The sequence below is a fragment of the Diplotaxodon limnothrissa genome, linkage group LG5 (assembly GCF_057381915.1).
Source record: "Diplotaxodon limnothrissa isolate DT_005_m linkage group LG5, D_limnothrissa_male_GT1.1, whole genome shotgun sequence".
NCBI classification, from domain to species: Eukaryota; Metazoa; Chordata; class Actinopteri; order Cichliformes; family Cichlidae; genus Diplotaxodon; species Diplotaxodon limnothrissa.
This window is the reverse complement of record NC_140600.1, coordinates 32,815,374-32,836,049: the sequence shown is the minus strand read 5'-3', so window position 1 is coordinate 32,836,049 and position 20,676 is coordinate 32,815,374. Positions and strand designations below refer to the sequence as shown.

The 20,676-nt window shown below is 38.7% G+C and overlaps 1 protein-coding gene across 1 annotated transcript; it reads right to left on the bottom strand.

Moving 5' to 3' along the window:
* Positions 1-393: 393 nt before the first annotated feature.
* On the bottom strand, positions 394-16,846 carry LOC146632666 (uncharacterized). Its single transcript, XM_085354582.1, has 8 exons — positions 16,732-16,846; positions 6,119-6,226; positions 5,363-5,589; positions 4,200-4,292; positions 2,583-2,703; positions 2,273-2,325; positions 1,334-1,483; positions 394-582 (listed from the first exon to the last, which is right to left on the bottom strand). Exons 1-8 carry the CDS (start codon positions 16,814-16,816, stop codon positions 394-396), a joined length of 1,026 nt encoding a protein of 341 aa, XP_085210708.1. The 5' UTR covers positions 16,817-16,846.
* Positions 16,847-20,676: the final 3,830 nt, after the last annotated feature.

Below are 20,676 nucleotides of genomic sequence, written 5' to 3'. Positions count from 1 at the left end.
CACTGTTTCACTGCAACACAATTGTTGGTTGAAATAACAAAGCATCTTCTGCTTCTTTGTCACGAATCAACATTATATGACATATATGACATTATTTGACTATCCTACAGAGATTGTTTCAACTATATTAAAGTCAAAAGACAAATCCCAGTCAGTCAGCGTGCATAGCGTCTCTTGAATTTGGCAAAAGTAAGTATTCCCAAACTTTTCACATTGGAGGAACAGTCCCCGCTGTCATTATATTGTCAGCAGGGACTTTGTTGTTGTTATCATTCAGAATGGCATGGATTGAGAAGAGAAAAATTGTTGAATTTATCTCAATTTGCACACTGAGGATGAGAGACCAGTGGGTCCCAGAGGATGACTGGCAAAAGAGGTTGAAGGTGTCGTGATTCACATCTCTGTGTCAGCCACGGGGGTCTGGGTGGCAGAGTGTCCATTGGTAGTGGGAGTAGCGTTGGTCCCATTTTCTGGAGGAGACTCTCCATTGACAGTGGGCTTATCAACTTGCTCCTGGGGCAGGGGTGCAACAGACACCAGTGTATTGGCCTGGTTCTCCTCATCAACCTGAAAAGACTCGGCCTAAGAGAGAGCACAGAACCAAGACTTCATTTCATAACTTATTCTGGATTAGAAGAGCTTTAACACAGGCCAGCTACATTTTAACATACAAGCCACATGGTGTGTAATTGAAAATCGATTTGTTTTTGTGGGAGTTGTTTAAATAAGCACACTCTCAGTTAATGTCTTAGGGTGTGTGCTTTTTCCTTGCAGTTTCCACACATACTTGCTTTATTATTTTTCTTGGCAAAAACAAAGTTTGAAAGTGCGATGGTTTTTACTCTGTCAGTGAGAAGTTTGTGGCCATGACTGATTCTCACAACAGATCTTGATTAAAAAAGCACAGCATCAACAAGCTGTTACACCAGCAATCACATGGATGTACCACCATACGTAATGTACGTGATGTTCTTTAGACAAAAAATTAAACCATCTGTATCCCCCAGGCAAGAGGCTGAAGCAGAAACAAGAGAAAGCACCACCTTAGCTTGCTTACTCTATTAAGTCAGGAATTGACTGTAAGATAATAACACATGTGATCTCAGATCCATATGTACTGTTTTTTTCTGGAAAATTTACAGTCACTGTGTACTTTGGTTAGATCAGGTCAAAGGTTAATTTCAGCTATTTACTCTTAAAAAAACAACCCAGAAGGTCGGTATAACTGTTATAATTTACTTCATTGCTGCTTTTAAAACACAGCACCCACAGTGGCCATCATGTGAAAAGCAACTATTAAAAATAAGGGATTTTTGGCAATAAATCTACCCACCAGTCTGACTCCTTTTGAGTTCTTGCGGTGCATCTTGAGGTAATAACCAGCTACCAGCAGTGCAGCCAGCAACAGGCCAGTCAGCAACAAGGAAACCAGTACCAACTTTGAGTTCTTTCCCCAGCGAGGAACAGCCTCCTTCACATCAGTCTGATTATAAAAATGTGTACAAAGTAACATTAGTTGAGTGTTCAGTCATAATTACAGCACTTGTAGAAAACCAGAAAAAAAGATCACTATAGAAACTGAAATGGGCCCCATGAAGGAGTTATGTTTTTAATACCTATATTTTTTTACTTGGAGAAAAAGATCTTCATTATCCAGTGACCGTGCCTTGAGAGACTTTGGGGGAAAACAGCTCCACTCTTTCTGGAAATGTATGCATAGTTGCTGCAATATATTTCCTGGCTTCAAAGCAGTGTCAAAAAAGATGCCAGTAAGCAGATAGACAGCATAATGAAAAATGAAACGTGTCAGAAAGAGGGAATTGCTTATAAGGTTGTTCAGTATATGTTGGAACAGGGAGTGAACTGTAGAGTATGACAAATGCAGAGAAACAGATGGGTGTAACAGGCACACCCATAACCAAATATTGTTCCCTAGGTATTAGAAAAAAATGTTTTGCTGCTGACAAGTGGATTGTTTGTGGGGTTTGACACCAAGTGTCAGCCTGATGCCTTTGAAAAAGTCTCCAAACTCTTTTCGTATTTCGTATTTTTCCCATGAGTAGCTTCCTGTCGAGTTTGATTATGAGTCAACTTTTAGTGGCTCTTTGGTGCCCTCGTGCTATTGCATAGGTTTGAATCTTTATCTATCTAACAGATAAAGTGACATTATGACACAAAGACAAAAACAAAAGGTAATTGGCACTGAAACTACATCCAAATTATATGACTATACTGACACTTGTGCAATATAGTGCACTAGGTGGGACTTTACCTTGTCTTTTATGTTGTCGTTGTTGAACTTGTTAGCCATGCCTGTAACATCATCTGTAAATACACAAATGTTGGTGTTTTTACTGTCACAAGGTAGACATAACCAGAGGGTGCTATATTGTTGGACAAGATCATTTTTGCTTTAAAAATTTATTGGTGATTTTTAATGTTTAAGGCAATAAAGAAGATGACATTAATGCAGATTTTGCAGGAATTATAACTCCTGCCAGCCAAAACATAAAAAGCTTATTATAGGCTTCAACACTGAATATCAAATTTCAAACTGAGCTTATTAAAATATTGGTACTGACCTTCAACATATTTCCCAGACACAAGGATTTCATCGGAGTTGTTTTCCTGATAGATCTCTAGTTTACAGTCCTCACTACACAGCTCTTGTAGAACGCTTTGAATTTTCACTTTAGATTCCTCCTACAAACAAGACAACAAATAAAAGGTAATTAGCACTGAAACGGTTTTCACATGTCAAAATCTAGAATAAACGTGAAATTCATTGCTAATACCAAATCATTAGCTCCCTTCAAAATCACAGCTCCAAACCTTCAGTATCACCTTTAATCTTTCTCTCATTCCCTAATCCCTTCACGCTCAGTTTCATTTCTCTTTGTCTTTAATCCAGTCAGGGCTATCACAATTCTGTGTGCTACCTTTTCATGTAATCTGATCCAAACAACAGACTCTACCACACCGTAGCAGCCCTTTATCTCAGTTCAAAAAGGAACAGATGGCAGGACACAGTAACAGACAGCCAGGGAATGTGCACGCTTATCTGATAATTAAATTTTTATTTCAGTTTCCCTGCAGTGGCACCAGAATGGTTCAGTTCCATAAATGAATGCACTGCACTAGATAAGCCTTTCAATTACATATTTAGCTGGATAGCCAAGACCTTATTTTGCAGGTCCATCACTGTGTTATATGCAGTGTCTCATATCAGGAACTTCGCATGCCATTACTGAAATACTTTACTCTTTAAATAACGCAAGGGTAAACGCCTATATACCCTACTCTGTTTCAGTCCCTCCCTGTGAGCAAGGTTTACTCTCTGATCTGAAGCACGGTTCATTTCAGATCTCGGTTTCATCCTGTTTATAACCATAGCAGCATAAACTGTACTGCTCAGTTGTGATAAACTTTACATGAACCATTGTTGTTGTTTAATTTGCTCTAGATTAGAGCAAAATTGTTCCTCTGAAATGACAGTGAAAAACAGAAATCCTTGGTAAATGTCTTTGACTGGTGGCACAAGAACCCCCGATGTTATTCTGCTGGTTACAGTATATTCTACAAGGCATTTGCTGCTCAGGCTACATGAGAGCTGTAGCTAACTGAAACCATATCTAGTGAGTTCAGACCTCCACATAGCTTTGTAGACCTCAAAGCTGTTATGCTTAGACACTGGAGAATGTATACTTCTAAACACAAACACACCCACACACACACCCACAGTACTGCCTGAGGTCTCTTTACATTATTCATTTTACAGTAGCGGTGAGCTTCCCATCATGCTCCCACTCCCTCTGCACTCATAGCACCATACATCCCCTGGATTACATACAGCAGAAATATTTTTGGACATTTCCTGGGCAGCGTTTTTCTCTAGCTTCACTGAGATGTAACAGTTACTGCCTTCAAAATGAGGAAAAATTTCCTGCTGAGCTCATGTTCGCCTGATTGCCAGTGGGAATGGCAACTAAACCAATCCGGGGAATATTTTTCTCTCTAGTGCAGTTGTTTGTTTGTGTGAGCACAGGATGAAATGTATGCAGGAATATTTTAAGATTCTTTGTTTTACTCTCGGCTATTTCCGTCTTATTACCTGTATGATTTTGTATATTTTTCTTCCTGCTACGTCTTCCAAACATTTTCATTGTACACCGAATATGAGAATAAGAAACAGAACTTACACAGTTGGAGGATGCCTTGAGTTTCAGACTGACAGCACTTCTGTCTTCGATAACCTCTTTGCTCACGCATCTGACATCATCCTTTGGCACCGGCTGTAAAAAGAGAGAAACCAAAACTCTTAACCTTGATGTGCCCTTCTTACCATTAACTGCAGCATGGCACCAGCCCAATGTAGCCAGTTCCTCTAACCAGTGTTTATACACAGAATTCGATTTAGTGTTGAATTCCTTTGTTGCCCTTTCTAATAATTGTATCATACTTTGATCCTACGTAAAACAATCATCTTAATTCCTATGGCACATTCAAAAACACAATATCTGTAAGTTATTTAAATTAAATCCACTAAACATGAAACAATATGAAACACATAAACAATGGAAATTTACAAAATAGAATAGAATTAAATTTAACTTCATACAATGCAATAAGGAATTCAATATCTTACGCATGTTGGGTGTCCTGTCATCTCTCTGTTTTTAGGTTAATGTCATTCAAGTGCCTAAAAAGTGAAGTATTAATGCGCTCCTCTGCTAAGCTACTTTTTAAGCTACTTAAAAACATCCTTTTTTTAATGATTAAACTGTTATTGATTTTCTATCATTTGCTGATTTCCCTTACACCGAGTCCAAATAACATTATGTCTTAATTGCAAACATGTTTGATGCTCCCAGAACAAGGAAAAAAAATCTAAGTCACACTTTTAGGATTGAGCTCAAATATTCAGAGATGAAAATTTGTATCAGTTTTTGCTGCAGGGATGACATTTTTGAGTTGATGAACAAATGCAAAGGAAATGTATTTTGTATGAAATCCATCCTTATTTTCTTATGCAAAATCAGCTACCACTAATCCTTTTTCCACATCAGGAATCGTTTGCAAATAACGTCACGCCTGAGTATAATTTGCAACATTTGAAAATTTGATGTAAAACCAGGTGTCCCTCAATGTTCTATGCTTATGCAGCTATATGTTATTCTAAAGTGAGTATTTAAAGTAGACGTCTTCAAATAAGAAGTAAAATGATTTGTTTTGTCCTTTTTTTTTTGTTTTAAATCACATTTACTTGTTTCTATTCAACAACATGCTTTTCTCGGTCTACTCTTCCAGATAAACTTCAAACTAGCAACATTGCGTTATGTTATGACAGCCTGTGCAGTCTTACCTTTGGTTTATTGTTAGGTCCGTCACCTCTTGAAGGTGCTGGAGTATCTGATTCCAGAATTTCCGTGTGTACCACAAATTCTGTTGCACCAAATGCCTTCTGTGTAGCTTCAGTTTGACTGTAATCATTGTCTCCCGGCATCTGTGTAGTTGTAGCTGCTATAGCCGCTTGAGTTCCTTGTTTATCAGTAGGATATACCAACTTTTGACCTTGTGAATCATCGTTTGCTGAAAATATAATTCAGTTGACATGGTTAATATGGTAAATAGCCATACAATACACACAGTTTCGATTCCAGGCGTTTGCGTAAAAAAGGTGGCAATATACTTATTATTAAGTATTGCAGTTTGGTTTGAAGTGTGTGTAGACAAATGAGTGGGCTATGGTTTTAGAAAATTGCGTGAGGTTATATGCAGTTCATTCTGAAAAATGATGACATTATTTCAGCTACAGCAATCCATTCAGCCCAGGGGCTTAGGTACACTTTAAATGAACTCTATTAAGTATGTGTCTGTTCGTAGGGACACTGCAGCCCTGTGTTTACAGGTCTAAGATTTTACATTTGTTCTGATAATACCTGTATTCATATAAGAATTGTCAGGACAACTTGGTATTCTTTTGCGTAGATTGTGACTCAAATAAAGTACTCTGTTCTTTCTTCACATAAGTGAGTCCATTTGTCACACACACAAATAAATCTGTACAACAAACCTCAATAAAAGGTATTATTATTATGTAATGTATAGTGTTTCTTACCAGGAAATTGTGATGGCTTTGGGACCATGTCTCCACGTACTATCGACGATCCCACAGCCGCCGCTGTTTCTTGTTTCATAGGTGCGTCTGTCTGCGCCATGACTCCTGCTGTTAAATCAGAATGTATGTTAAGTATAGGAAAGAATCTTTCAAGGGTTTGTTTTGCATTCAGTTACACGGAAGAAACATGACTTATTGAGTCAGTTGTCCATCATTTTAATTTACCTATGCAGGTGTGATAAGAAAGTAGGTCAGAGCTGTTACCTCTGGTGGCAAATTTAGCCATCGGAGGTAACAGCTTGTAGCATGGATGGAGAATGGTTTTTAAAAGTGTGCTAGCTTAATGTCAGTTATTATCTTAATGCCTGGACTCGATGAGAGCTCTTCAGTGTTCTCACAGTATTATTTCTTCATGTCCCTCGAGGCCTCTGGAGTGATGGAAGATTAGGTAACAGATCGTAGTGCAGTAAATAACTAAAGTCTCAGATCCACGGATCACATCACAAAGTCATTTACTCTGAAATACAATCTTTTTCGCTTCAAGGTTTTAAAAAAGATCCTACGTTTGCAGTCACTTATTTTTGTTTAGACACAAATGGAATGTACAAAATAGTTTCCTGAACTGTATTAATTTGGGTTTCTATCAACCTGTTAAATGCCCTGACTGAATGTGCTGCTGAAAGACACCAGGCAGTGATGCCACAGCTTTTTCCAAATTATAGAATTATGTAATAGGTTACGGCACAGTTGTTCATTTTTCAGGAGACGTGTGACTTTAGGAAAAACATCTTTGATTAATTTCAAAACCTGTAATAACCTGGATTGCTCTAAAGACACATTTGATTTTTGTGTTCGTTTGCTGCTATGCTGCTGCACTCTGCAGTCACTGACTCGAGCTCTTTATTGTGTTTTTGTTAGGGGTAGGATCTAAAAGTCCATACAGGGTACGCAGTGTTCATTCTATTTTACCCAGCTCTCCCTCTCTCTGTCTAACAACAACAGCATTACCTCACACTCAAAACATTCCCATAATACCGTTCTTCTGCAGATCTCATTACTTCTACACTCTTACTAAGTCATTCCTTATTGTCCCATATTAAGTTTGTGATTGATTTCAGGTTTCAGGTTTGCAGTTGCTCTGTACTGCCCCCTCTTGACCTACATTGACTTCATTTTTGTTTGTGCATACTGTATACAGCTGTTACACATTACGTAGATGAACATTAGATTTCTGTGTAAATTTAAGCTGACATTTTACAGCAAACAAAAATTATAAATGGTATATTTAATGCTTACCAATTAGTTGAATTCCTAGTATGGACATATATTCATATTGTAGTTTTCTATTCTTATATAACTCACAGCACCTTACACTACAAGGCACTTTTAACTTTTACATAAATAGTCATACAGTTTTTACTTTCTGTTCATTAAGCCAGAGTAGGAAACTACTTTTGTACTTGGATACTTTGGCATGGAGAGCATACAAACTCTCTCCACAGACAATATTTAACAATAGAAGGTCACTAGAAAAAGTTGCATTTCCTGCAAAAATGCAGTGTAGTGGAATCTACGGTGGCCCTGAAGTGCAAATCACACCAACAAATTGCTAAACACAACAACAAAATTGAGAGGCCCTGATTTGTTGGTGTGATTTGCACTTCAGGGCCACCGTAGGAATCTGCTGTAAACAGTTGAAGAAGCAGAACTTTCTGCTGAAAAGAGGTGAAGAAGTGGAATTTGTGCTGAAAAGAGGTGAAGAAGTGGAATTTGTGCTGAAAAGCGGTGAAAAAGCTGAACTTTCTGCTAAAAAGAGGTGAAAAAAACTTACTGCATTCACACAATAAACTATTTAAAAATCACTGGCATCTTTGTGCCATGCTGTTTTCTAATACTTAGGACCCATTACCAAATGCTGTACTTCCTCCTGGGCTTTTGCAGCAACAACCTTCAGTCGCTCTTTGTTTGGGAGTCACGCTTCCCTCCACTTTTTCTTTGATGAATGAAAAACATCTTCTTTTGGGCTGAGATCAGGTGACTGATTTGACCATTGAAGAATATCTCTTTTCATTGCCTCGAGAAACTCTTGCTTTGCTTTTGCTGTCATTTTGGCTCGTCATCCATTTACACTGTGAAATGCTGCCTGATCAGTTTTGCAGGATTTGGCTGAATCTGAGCAGAGTGTATATCCCTGTACACTCGATCAGCAGTCACATCATCAGTAATCAGTTTATTAGCACAGTTCCACATGCCCGTGCTATAACATTGCCTCCACCGTGTTTGATAGATGATGTGGTAATCTTCGGATTACATGCTGTTCCTTACCCTCTCAATACTTTTCTCTTCCCATCATTTCTGGTAAAAGTTGATCTTGGTTTTTCAGAACTGTGCAGCCTCTTTTAAATTTAGACAAATTCTAATCTTGCCTTCATATTTCTGACATGTATCCTTCTCCAAATACTTATAGACCTAATTGTAGTTTAGACTAAATATTGTTGGAACATTTGAATAACCTACACAAGATGTGATTTATTATTTATTTTATTTTCAATATTTTTCTCACATTCTAATTTTTATTGGTTGTTGTGTCATAACTCATCTTTTTTTTCAGGTTGCTTCAGCTTTTCTTGGAGTCATCTCTCTGTCACAAGCTGGGGTCTTCATATATGGGACACATGTGTTTACACACTGGTGACACTGTGACACATTTCCACCAACTTCATAACCCATTGTGACACGCAGGTGCCACAAGTCTAGTGTAAACATTGTGTGTGCTTATAGCTAACAGGTGGGATGGTAATCTCTAAGGAGTTCCTTTGGCATGATTAGTGTCAGCAACTGTCTATTGCAGCTGTCATGTGAGATCTGTTTTGCACTTTGTCATTGTTTTTAATTGCTTTAGAAAACACATAACAGTTAGTGATCTTTTCTGCATCTACATAAAAATTAACAGTAAATTTATCATGTGAAAGTTGCAAATATGAATCCTCTGTTTGACTTCACTCTGTATCTCTAGTTTACTTTCAGAGCAGGGACCATCTTCCCTTGTTAAACCTGTCTTTGAGATCCTTTTCCAGCCTGCGGCCTACAGCTGCCCTCCCTCCAGTCCCTCCATGTCTGGGTGGTCTGTCTGTTTATTTTAATGGAAAGGAGGAGGTTTAGTATGGGTGAGATGGTAAGGCATAAATTAGGTTTTCTCATACAAACGTGACATACAGGCTAAAGCTGAAATGTGTTGTTTCAGCTCTGAGGTCATTTTCTGTACTGCATTGACAATTAAAACCCAGTCAATTGTGCTGTAAAACAAAAGTCTAAAGATGTACACTGTGGCTGATTGCTATGTTTAGTCCTCCGTAACAGTCTGGCCTTTGAAGCAGACTCTGCTGGACGCTGGGGAGATGTTGTGGTGAATGAAAACGATAACATTAGCAATATTTTAACATATTTGCTGGATAAAATTCAACTATAATAATGAAGCAAGACCATCTCAAGCACATGTTTATAATTGGCTGCAACACTTTTATAAAGCAAAACATGCGTGTTTTAGCTTGAGGCGAAATAACACAGGGCCTTCTGCAACTCTGCCAACATTGCCAGTAAATCCTGTCCAGCTCTCTGACCAGCCATCACTCATTACACGCAAACAAGTTTTCCTGACAGACCAGAAACCAGATGGAATGAAACCTCTGCAATATAATTACCTCTTATGATCAACATTTACAAAAACATTTGGATCTGAATTTGATCGCATTGTTTTTACCTAACAGTGCTGCTTTTTTGGTAGATTCTTTTTACACTTGCCGTCTGCTTTGGTTATTGGTTTAGAGGCAAGTCTGTTATTTAAAGGTAGATTGTAGCCTTGGCCTTTGTGCTGTAATCGATACAGTGGTGTTATATCCGTATTTTAACAGATTTTCTAACAGCATGACCTTTGAACTCACCACCACCTCACCTCTCTTTACCTTTCACACATTCATTTAAACTACAACTAAATTGGACTTTTAACTGGGTTTACTGAATTCTTATGGTATGGTATGTTTTTTGTCTTTCTGTGTTTAATGTCTAGAAAGGTCAAGATATCAGTCATCAGCCGTGGGTCTAGCTATCACTGCACAAACAAGGCAACTGTAACTGTTGTAATAAACTTAGATTCCATATGTTATTTAGCATAGGCCCTGACTTCATTGCCCTCTTAAAGATTTTCCCATCAGATTGCTCTGAGTAAAGTCTGCAGTCTGGATATGCTAACGCACACCCCCCATCTCTTGGGACTCTGGATGAAGGAATGTGGCAGGCTTTGGAAGGAGACGAGCCCTCGGTTCCACGCCCTGCTCCCTCCCAACCCTCTGTCTCTCTTCACCCTCTCCCAGTCACGCACAGCTAATCCCAGGCATCCAGCGAGATGAGATTTAACTTCAACCTTCACACCTCCCACAGCATAACATTGCGTAAAGCAGTTTAATTTCTTTCACGATGTTCCAGAAAGTTTGCAAAGATTGCGTCATGGTGTACTGTACATAGGGTGACCAGATGTGTGACCCAAAGACTTTCCCCCCCCACTTTCCTCCCACATTGTGAGACTGGGTCCCGCATTTTGATTGTTTCTAGTTAAGCCAAGGTTCAAAAAGAGACGTGCTGATTAAGGCATGTTATTGGTACTGAAATTCCTAAATGGTCACAAGCAGACAAAAGAAATGTAACAAATGTTGCAACAGAAAAAAGGGAATAATGAAATAATACAAATAATATTGGATATGACTATAAAAAAAAAAGTATTTTAATTTTCTTTTTATTGTACTTATTTTACGAGGGAGCTGCAAACACTTTGATTTGGCAGATTTTTTTTTCATTGATGACCTTCCTGATGCATCGTTCAAGGGATCTGTTCTTCTGTATTGACAGGTTTTCATGTAAATTGTCAAAATGCACCCATGTAACTGCAACCACTCTGCATGCTTCACTGTATGTATATGTGAAGCATGAGCCAGCTGTTAGATGCTTTCAGTGATCTAGCTTTACAAGCCTTTGGCCTCCGGTCCCACCCTGGCTTCCATAAAGTCCTGTGATACATGATCACGAGGGGAGAAAATATAGCATTGTGTGCCCGTGACCTCTGGCCTCTGCCTGCTTCTACTGATGAGAACCCTGTAATGTGTAATTGGGCTTAGTGAGGTGATAATGGTCTACACACATCAGTTAACCACCATGTTAAAGTCCCAGTGACCGAAGCTCCACTAGCCCCCGCTGCCACAAAACATTTCAATAGCTTTAATTCACAGTTTGTTTGTTTTTTTTATGGGAAACCAAAAAAATATGTTTGTATATATGTATAGAAATGTGTTGTTTTTGATGCTAAACGCCAACACCCTCAACACACACACTGTAAACACTCAAAAATCACAATCATACTATATATACTTGAAATAGGCTCTTGTCAGCAGGACAGGGATGTCTTGTGCAGTGGTGAGTGAATGGAAGCTGTGGAACAGAGTAGCAGGATAGATCCATAATGAATGCCATAACATCCCACATGCTGTTTGATCAGCACTGCGTCAACAGCATGCAATGTATAAACATATAAATTAGTTGCAAAACCAAAATCTTTTATGGAGTAATATTCAAAAAAGACTTTAAAAACAAAATTCTGCAGGCATTCTACAATTCTACACATATTTGAATCGCTGCAGTATAGTATAAAAGAATCCCTAAAATAATTTCTTTTTAAAATAATTAATGCCCAAACTTGGAAGAAAGCTTATTTTACGGCCATTAAGTGGAATTTGTCTTCATCTGAGTCTATCTCGATTTCAGGCAGGATTACAGAATGACAAAAACAGCATTCATTGATGTATTCATAGTGTTGTTTTCTTAAGGGATGTTTTCATAATTTAGTATCAGAGTTTGTTAAGCATACACTATGGAATGTGACATTGGAGCAGAGTCCCGTAGGGTTAAACATGCTCTGCAACTCTACCCTCTTTGAAACAACAGTCTGTTGACCCCTACTATCTTGACCCTCCCCACCCCCTACTGCACCCTCTCTGCACCCCCTACTCTGTCATTTCTGTCACGCCAATTAATAGCAGAAGCCAGGCCATTCTTCTCTCATGGCAGCAAACCAACTGAATCTCATGGTTTCAATCAGGCCGGTGAAGCAGAATCTACCTCACCCAATGCTGCCCAGCTGTAACATTCACCCAGCCCAACCCTGAAGCCACTGCAGCTTCTTATCAAGAGTGTGATGCCTGTTTCTAGGGACCACAATCAGGAAACATGACATCTGTTTTCAATTGCAAGCAATATATCACTCCCCAACCCCTCTCACAGACTCACACACCCACAGTCACTCTCTCAGTTGCCCGCTAAAGTTTCACTGCCTAGTGCGTTTATGAAATGAGCCTGTCTGGATTGAGTGTGTGCAGGTAGATCCTGTTACAGTCAAAGCTGAGGATCAGTTGATAAAAGGCTTTACGTGGATTTTGTCCAGAACAAATTTAAGATTATACCTGTTGAAAATCGACGGGAATTATCATAGCTAGCACACGTTTCTGGGTGGTACTGAATAAAAATCATCTTAATGCATCAAGAAGTTGAACTAACTGCACTTATTCAATGCCCACAGATTCATTCTCTGTATCTGAAACACTGACGTTATAAACCTGGGCACTGTAGGGGGAAAAATCCCACTGCCAGGGCCAGATGGATGAGGTACTCCTCCACACTTCCTTGTAAACTTTTAGTTTTACAGCAAAAAAGTCAACTGGAGACTAATAAACACAGATGCTTACAGCAACATTTCATAACACTTTCATTAATCTATATTAATATAATTAACATCAGCTTTCCCAGCCATAACATGGACACTTATCACTTACACATACTCAGATATGGTGTGACGTTGAACTAGAATTCTTGTTTAATTAATATTAACCTTGGTCATTTATAGGAATATCCTTGCTTGACTAATTATCAGTATTTCAGTTGTACCACAACATATATAATGAATATCTTGAAGTTGAATCTTAAAGTCTTCTCTTTTTAATGCACTCCAATAAAAGTAACAGTTAGAATGTTAATATTTATTAACTCCAAGGATAACACAATGAACTCATTCCATCCATCCATTTTCTTAATCATTTATGCACCTCAGGGTTACGGGGAGCTGGAGATGATCTCAGCTGTCATTCTGTGAGAGGCCAGTGTACCTTGGACAGTTGGCTAGCCTATCGTTATCACAGAGAAATTACCAATCACTTACACTCACATTCACATCCATAGCCAATTTAGAATCAGCAGTTAACCTGTGAACTCTGGGAAAAAGTTGGGAGTACTTGGAGAGACCCCACCCTCAGTTTCACTCATAATGAGAGAACACCAGACATGCAGGGGAAACATGAAAGTGCCACAAAGAAAGGCCCCAGCCTTGATTTAAACCCAGGACCTTCTGGCTGTGAAGGAAATAGAGTATGTACATGAAATATATTTGTAGTTTGTTTATGCAGTGATAATTTTCCTCAGTCCTTGCTTCTCTGGTACTCCCTTTTATGTAATTTGTAGATCAGAGCAAATGCTTGGACCTCCTGGTTGTTTTTATAAAGCCGCATTTTCGGCTATACCATGTGAATGTACATTCACTGTTATTACACACACAGTAAACCCAAAAGTACAAAGGCTGGAAACACTTCAAAGCCAACACTGCTGAGAGGACAGTGGAAAACAGTCTACTCTTATTAGTAATGGATAAAGGAAAACACAATGGCAAGCAAACGAGAATGGTATATATGTTAAGTGCGTGTATGTAGTGTGTGTTTGTGTGTATGTATCAGCATGTTTACTTGTCACCGCTGGCTCACTTGACACTGAGGTTTGAGATATTCTGTGCTGTGTTTCTAAAAATGAAATGAACAATCTGTTGCTGACATTTTTCTAATTCTTTTTGCTACATCTCGGACTTTAGTGATTCTTCAAATCAGCTCACAATGAAGTCAACTTAAACTGTTTCATGAAAAATCAACTCATTGTCTGGGTAACATGCTTGTTCACAACATCTGTATGTCTACTCTCATTTCATCAGAGTTATATAGTAAACCCATCTTAATTTTATATATAGATAACTGCAATGCTCACATCTCCTTGGTTGGAAAGGCAATTCAGGAATAGGGATTGTTGCCTACGTTTGTAAACTTGATTCTGTGGTTGAAATATGCTTAAGCTTAAGTGGTCTGTTTTTCATTTGTACTATAAAATCTGTTATCTTCTTTATTGCTATTCATCTTTATTTGGCATGCCCATTTGGCCCAGATACAGTGTCAGATGCTTTGAGCTGCTTTGAATTAGCAATTCTCATCAGAACACTCTTTTTCTTATCCAACTGGAGAATAAGAGTTTGTATCCCTCCAGATCTGAATCGATAGCCCACTGTTGGTTGAAACTATATGGGTGCAGTTTTATTTTGCAAAGCCGATGCAGCTGCCTCCCTTTGCTGATGACCTCAATCCCATAAGTTCTACATGCCATAAACGGGACATGAGGTTTGAATTAAGTCCCCCAGTGTGTGATTCATTTGCAGCCACAACAGAGGGCACTCAAGATGATAGTAAAGCATGAGCCAAAGAGCTTGAACGAGAGCTGTTTTTGTTGTTTTGAACTTTCCTATGCCACTATTGAATCTTAATATACATTTTCTTCTGCGCATATCCTATCTTTTATTTTTGTCTTTTTCTTTTCCTGTCACCAAATGTCTGTTTACTGGTATAAAGTAGGGCTGCCACGATTAGTCGACTAGTCACGATCACGTCGACTATCAAAATCGTCGACGACTGATTTAATAGTCGACCCGCGTCGTTTGAAGCTTTGTAAGATCCCAAAAGACGCAGGAATAAGTAGTAGGATTTAAGAGTGTAATAACGGACTGAAACAGAAGATGGCAGCACTGCATGTACAAGGATGCCAGCTGCCGTTAAACCCCGAAGAAGAAGAAGCTGTGTCCCAGAATTCATAGCGCAGCCCAGCTCAGTTTCCAACAATGGTGGCAGCTAGTTAGTTTTAATATTACTCTTATTATTATTTCTGGGTCACAAAATAAACGTTTAACATATTTTCAGGCGAGAATGTAGCTGTGTAAACCTCAAATATCTGCTCAGTTTATCAAGACACATATTTTCAAAAGCGCTCTGACGTTTTCGGAGACGTCTGTTACCCACCAGCTCGATAGCTAGCCGGGGGGCAAGGCTCACTAGAGCCCGTGAGAACACCGGACTCTGGGCAAATCGTTTTCAAACCCACTGCCGTCTTTCGCTACTCAGGTTAAACATATACAAATCCCTCAGATAACTTAAAAATTTTATTGTTTGGCTTTTTTTTTAGTATTTTATTTGTTCCTGAGTAAATCGGTTTGGCTGAGATTAAAGTTATAGTTTTTACACAGCTGAATAAACGTCAAGCAGACAACTGATTATCAGAAGTGTGAGATGCTTGAGAATATACTCTGGTGTCCTGTTATATTTTAGATATCAAGGAGTTTATTAAACTTCACCGAAACAATCTGCAAATTTCATTAAAATTTAATAAACTATCATCTTGTCTTTATTTTTAGTTAGCACATACCGTAAACACTTAAAGCTGTAAGCTAATGATAGTTATATAAGAGCAGATGCATGCTGGTGCAATGGATGCATGATCTGATTAGTCTACTAATCGCAAAAATAATCGGTGACTAGTCGACTATCAAAATAATAGTTTGTGGCAGCCTAGTATAAAGCTACAGATAGGAATTCTATTCAAAACTGGTTTCAAATGAATTTAAAACATTTGCCACATTTAAATTTAGCTATTGTAGGAACTAAACTTTAGAATAAGTCCTGCAGTGTGAAAAATATGGTGACCTCATCACACAAACATGAGTTCCAACTGTCTGTGGAAGTTGAACATCCTGATATATCCCCGATGGCTCCCCAAATCTGTTGCTACTTCACCACAGCCTTTTTTTGAAATGCACATTAACATGCAAACCCCACACCCTTCTTCCACGCACGCTTCAACTGGCCTCACGTTACAACCAGCTAAATATAAATACACATTTCTCAAAGTCCTTGAAAATCATGGGAACCAGTGCTGTAGAAAAGGAAACATAACACCAGTGGAATGCCCATAAATAGTTCTGTTGTACTGTAGAGTGCAATACAGAAAAATTAACTAGATAATACTTAAAAACTGTTTGGCTGTATACTCAAAAGTTCAAAATAGAGATTTTAACTTGAAATATCAATTCAAACTTCACTGTACCTCCTCATAATTTAAAAAAATCACTCTCTAAAAAAAATCCCTTTGTTTGCCTGGGCAAACTACAAAGTAACCCTTTTCTGAGAAATATGTTGGGGAAAACAAATCTTTATCAACTGCTTTTACAATGTATATAGATCTATTTTATGTTGGAGACAGTTAGGATTCCTGGGAATCAAAGGGTTGTAGGGTTAAAACCTGGATTCAACTCAAAGACCATTCAAACAAACGCTGCTCCACCCCAACCCCACCCTTACAGTTCACTCGAATTCAGCAGATGAGCATGCGATCTTAGAATTTGTATTCTTTGCATTTAGTATTTAGTAACTTACCATTTAAAAATGAAACGATGAGGAGCAAAGCAAAAGGCGGCATTATGCAGGGCCTGTGTGTTCTCTGTGCGGAGGATGCTGCCATTCTTGTCCTGAGCGGACACACGTCCAACGGGTGTGAGTAAAAAGAGAGGGAAAGAAGACGAGAAGCTGGTTGAGCCAAGGCACTTTAGGGTTTCCTCTTACCCAGAGCAGGATGGTGTGGATAAAGCCCCACTTGTGTTCTGTCAGTTTTTATATAGCCACCCCCCTTTCTGCTTCACTAAGGCCCAGCCCTACACCCCGTCTTCCACTTTAACCCTTCATCTGTGCCCCCACCCTTCTAGCAGGCAAAAGGAAGGCAGACATAGGAAAAGTGAGTAATGAGATCTTGTTGGGGTGTTGTGTGTTTTTTTAAAAACCCTCTGCATTCTTTAAATGCCTCTCGATGTTTAGATTATATGTGCATTAAAAAAAGTGGTTCAGTGCTTGAGATATCCTTTATAGCAGTGCTGTATTGTGTGAAGTGTTTTGGTGATCACTGTTCATTATTTCATCCATTCTCTGACTGGGCAACAATGTCTGTTTGAACTGTGAACCCTGTCTGGACGGGAGCATTAATCCATTCACAATAAAAGGTGATAGCTCACAATAAGCTGTGACATTCAAGTCCTTAATAGGCTTAAAGAAATAGGCCGTGGAGCAGAATATCATACTCGAAACAAAGGTGCAATCCACTGTTATGTTAATAGCATTAATCCATTTCAGTGGCCTGCAGTCCTCACTACTCTGCAAGGCCATCAATCAATGCGAGTCTTGCCAGTAGTTGAGACACCACAGGATACGCTTAAACCTTTCACACTTCCACAAAGTCCTGAAAGCATCTAGCCCCCCTGCAATTTGAGGCTCTTTGCTTTACTTTTGTTTGCTTTCATGCTAGCTCTACTCATGCTCTGTGTGAATTGCACATCTGGAAACACTGGTGAAGGTATGCTAAATGAGTTGTTAAAAAAAAGACCCACCCTAAGGCCAAGAGAAATGAGCAACAATAGTAAGTCGAGGAAATTCACATTCTCAAGGAACAGTCTTGTAACTTGATACCAGCAATGCCCAAATCTCCCTTGTTCCTGTTTTAGCCCATCCTTCCCCCAGTCATTGAATTTCCTTCCTGTAACACCCCCACCCTCTGCAGACCTCTATCAAACATTGAGCTCAAACAGTGGGATGCTGAGGTGGGCAATTGGCTCCTTACTGTGAGCCCAAGATGAGCTTTTGGTGAAAACCTCAAGAAAGAAAGCAGTGGTATACCGATGGCCACAGCTGTAAGCCATCAGTCATGCCACCCCAGTAAAATATTAATTACACTGTTAGCTAGTTAAGTATTTCTTCAACTTGAGTCCTAATGAATCACAACTTGAGTAGTCAATGACAAGGAACAGATTTTACATTTTCCCCTCCACAAATCACAACAGGAACAAAATTATAGTTTTTCTTGCCCATTGTATATGTTTTCTTCTGTAACGTTTTATCCAATAAAGTTGACCTATTTCCAGTCATTTAAAGTCCTACATTTTATACTTTGTCTGTCATAGGGAGTTTATTCCCAGTTCAAAAATAATCCTTGCATTTTACGCAGGGCTTGGTGCAGCCCCTCAGTTTATCAGCTGTTTAATAAAACCAGTTTTAGCGTCTCGCTGTTAATGCTCTTCTCTAACGTTCTTCAGTTTGAGAAGCTGCACCTTTCAAACAAAAGGTTTAAACAGATGATTGTTGGGGTTGCTGTTCTCTCTGACATTGTAGTAATCTAATAGTAGAAAAACACTTTGGCATGTAGCATTTAGAGCTCTATACACCAAGCTTTTGGCTCACAAGGATTACTTGTTGATCTAATTGCTAGAATCTTTGGATAAAGCAAAGCCTATAGGAAATGTCCAGGGTTCAGAGAAACTAATTTATAGTTTTTCTGAACCGTGTGTGTGTGTGTGTGTGTGTGTGTGTCTCAGTCAGTCTTGGTTGTAAGCGCATTTTCAGATGTCATATTCAAGTTTTTGCTTTTTAGTTGTATAAATCATGTGCATACGCCTCGGAGCATGTGTGTTAAATGCTCTCTGAAATGTATGATGCACTGTCTCATGGGCAGAAATACTTTGCTTGTAGTTTCTCACAGTGAATCCCCTGTAGATATACCCTGTACTTTAAAGACCACAAAAATCTCAAGCTGTTGCAAACCATTTTGTAAAAATGTGTTGTTTTTTTCATTTGTATGCATTCTTTTCATTTCTATTTTTCTCAGTTTATTCAGTCAACACACACTTGCTTTCACATATACTCACCTCCTTTTGCAATCAAACACAGTAAAAGAAAGCATGTTTGTCTTTTAGGCATATGTTAGACTAAATCATTGTTGGTAGTTAATTTCTCTTTTGTTAATGGTGTTTGTGCTGAGGAAGGTACATTAACCTGAATTGAACCTGCGTCAGAATTTCACTTCTTTAAGGTGTTTCAGAGGCGTCAGTGGCGTTTTATCCATGCAAACTTGCTTGGTTGTTAATTGAATGGCTCTGATCACTGAGGCTAGTCTGGTGAATCAGATGAGTACTTTAAGTGGCAGATCCTCTTTACTTACTAGAGATCATATTAGAAGGATATTACCTGGATTATATTCTCAGAAGACGTGCTTCTGAGATTATAAGAAAGCCTCTTTTAGCCTCTTTAAAAAGACAGAAGCTTTCTTTATAGTTTTGTTTAAAATGCGAATCTCAATGGTTGACTACTAGGAATGTTTATTTTATTTTGTCTGAGAGCACAAGAATGCAGGGTGTCCACACGCAGTGGCTTATTTGTGTGAGCTCAGGCAGAGTTCTGAGCAGGAAGCTGTAAAATGGCAACTCACCTAATGTTTTGGGAAACACATTTTTTCCACCCATACATAATTACCAGCTCAATTTAGGAGATTAGTAGTTCTGTTCTGACTTTAGTCACAGAAACAGCTGAAAAGCAATTAACACACTTTGTAAAATGAATTAAAGGATTTATTGTAAAACAAAACAAAATAGTGTGTTCTTATTTTAATTTAAATTTATTTATTTGTACAAACATGCAGTAACACACAGCCACAAAAACACATACTATGTAATGCAGATTTTATGGCACTTTGAAAATGTGAGCTATAAAACCAGCTTGGCTACCTAGGAGGGAGTCTGTCTTGAAGTGATTTCATGAGTGCAGGAGAGAGGGAAGCTGAGAAGGAGGGAAAACTTTGGGAGGAGCAGAAGTGGGTGGAGATTTTGTTTCAAACTCCAGCAAATTTGGACTGTTACCTCTCTATGCTGAGCAACGAGAGCCGTGCAGACAAATAACAAAAACAGTGTCACTCTTCCCAAAATGAAATATGCTTTCATTCGGGGCATTTCAGGGATGCATCCATGTGGCTGGGCTCAGTATTTCAGAAACGGCTCATCTGCTGGGATTTTCCCCTCTCTAAACTCTAGAGTTTAAAGAGAATGGTTTGAAAAAGAGAAAATATCCAGTAAGTGGCAGTTCTCCGGGCAAAAATGCTTTGTTGATGTTAGATGAGAATGGCCAGGCTGCTTCAAAGTGATAGACGGGCAACAGAAACTTAAATAGCCACTTGTTCCAACTGAGGTATGCACCTCAGTTCGATCCTTGAAAGAGATGCAACAGTGGAAGACCACACTGGCTGTCACTGCAGCTAAGACCTGGAAACTTAGGCTAAAGTGTGCAGGGTCTAGTCTGGAGTTTTCAAATATAATGCAAGTTGTTTAATTTTTTTTTTTGTTAACTGTCGATAAAAAAAGTTACATCCTTACATTCTATAAAATTAGCTGAAATATATTGTCACATAATTACTAGTTAACAATAACAGAAACTGTAACCTATCCTATCTTGATGTGAACACACATTCAGTCTTTTTTTTGTTAACATGTATGAATACAAAGCCAACAA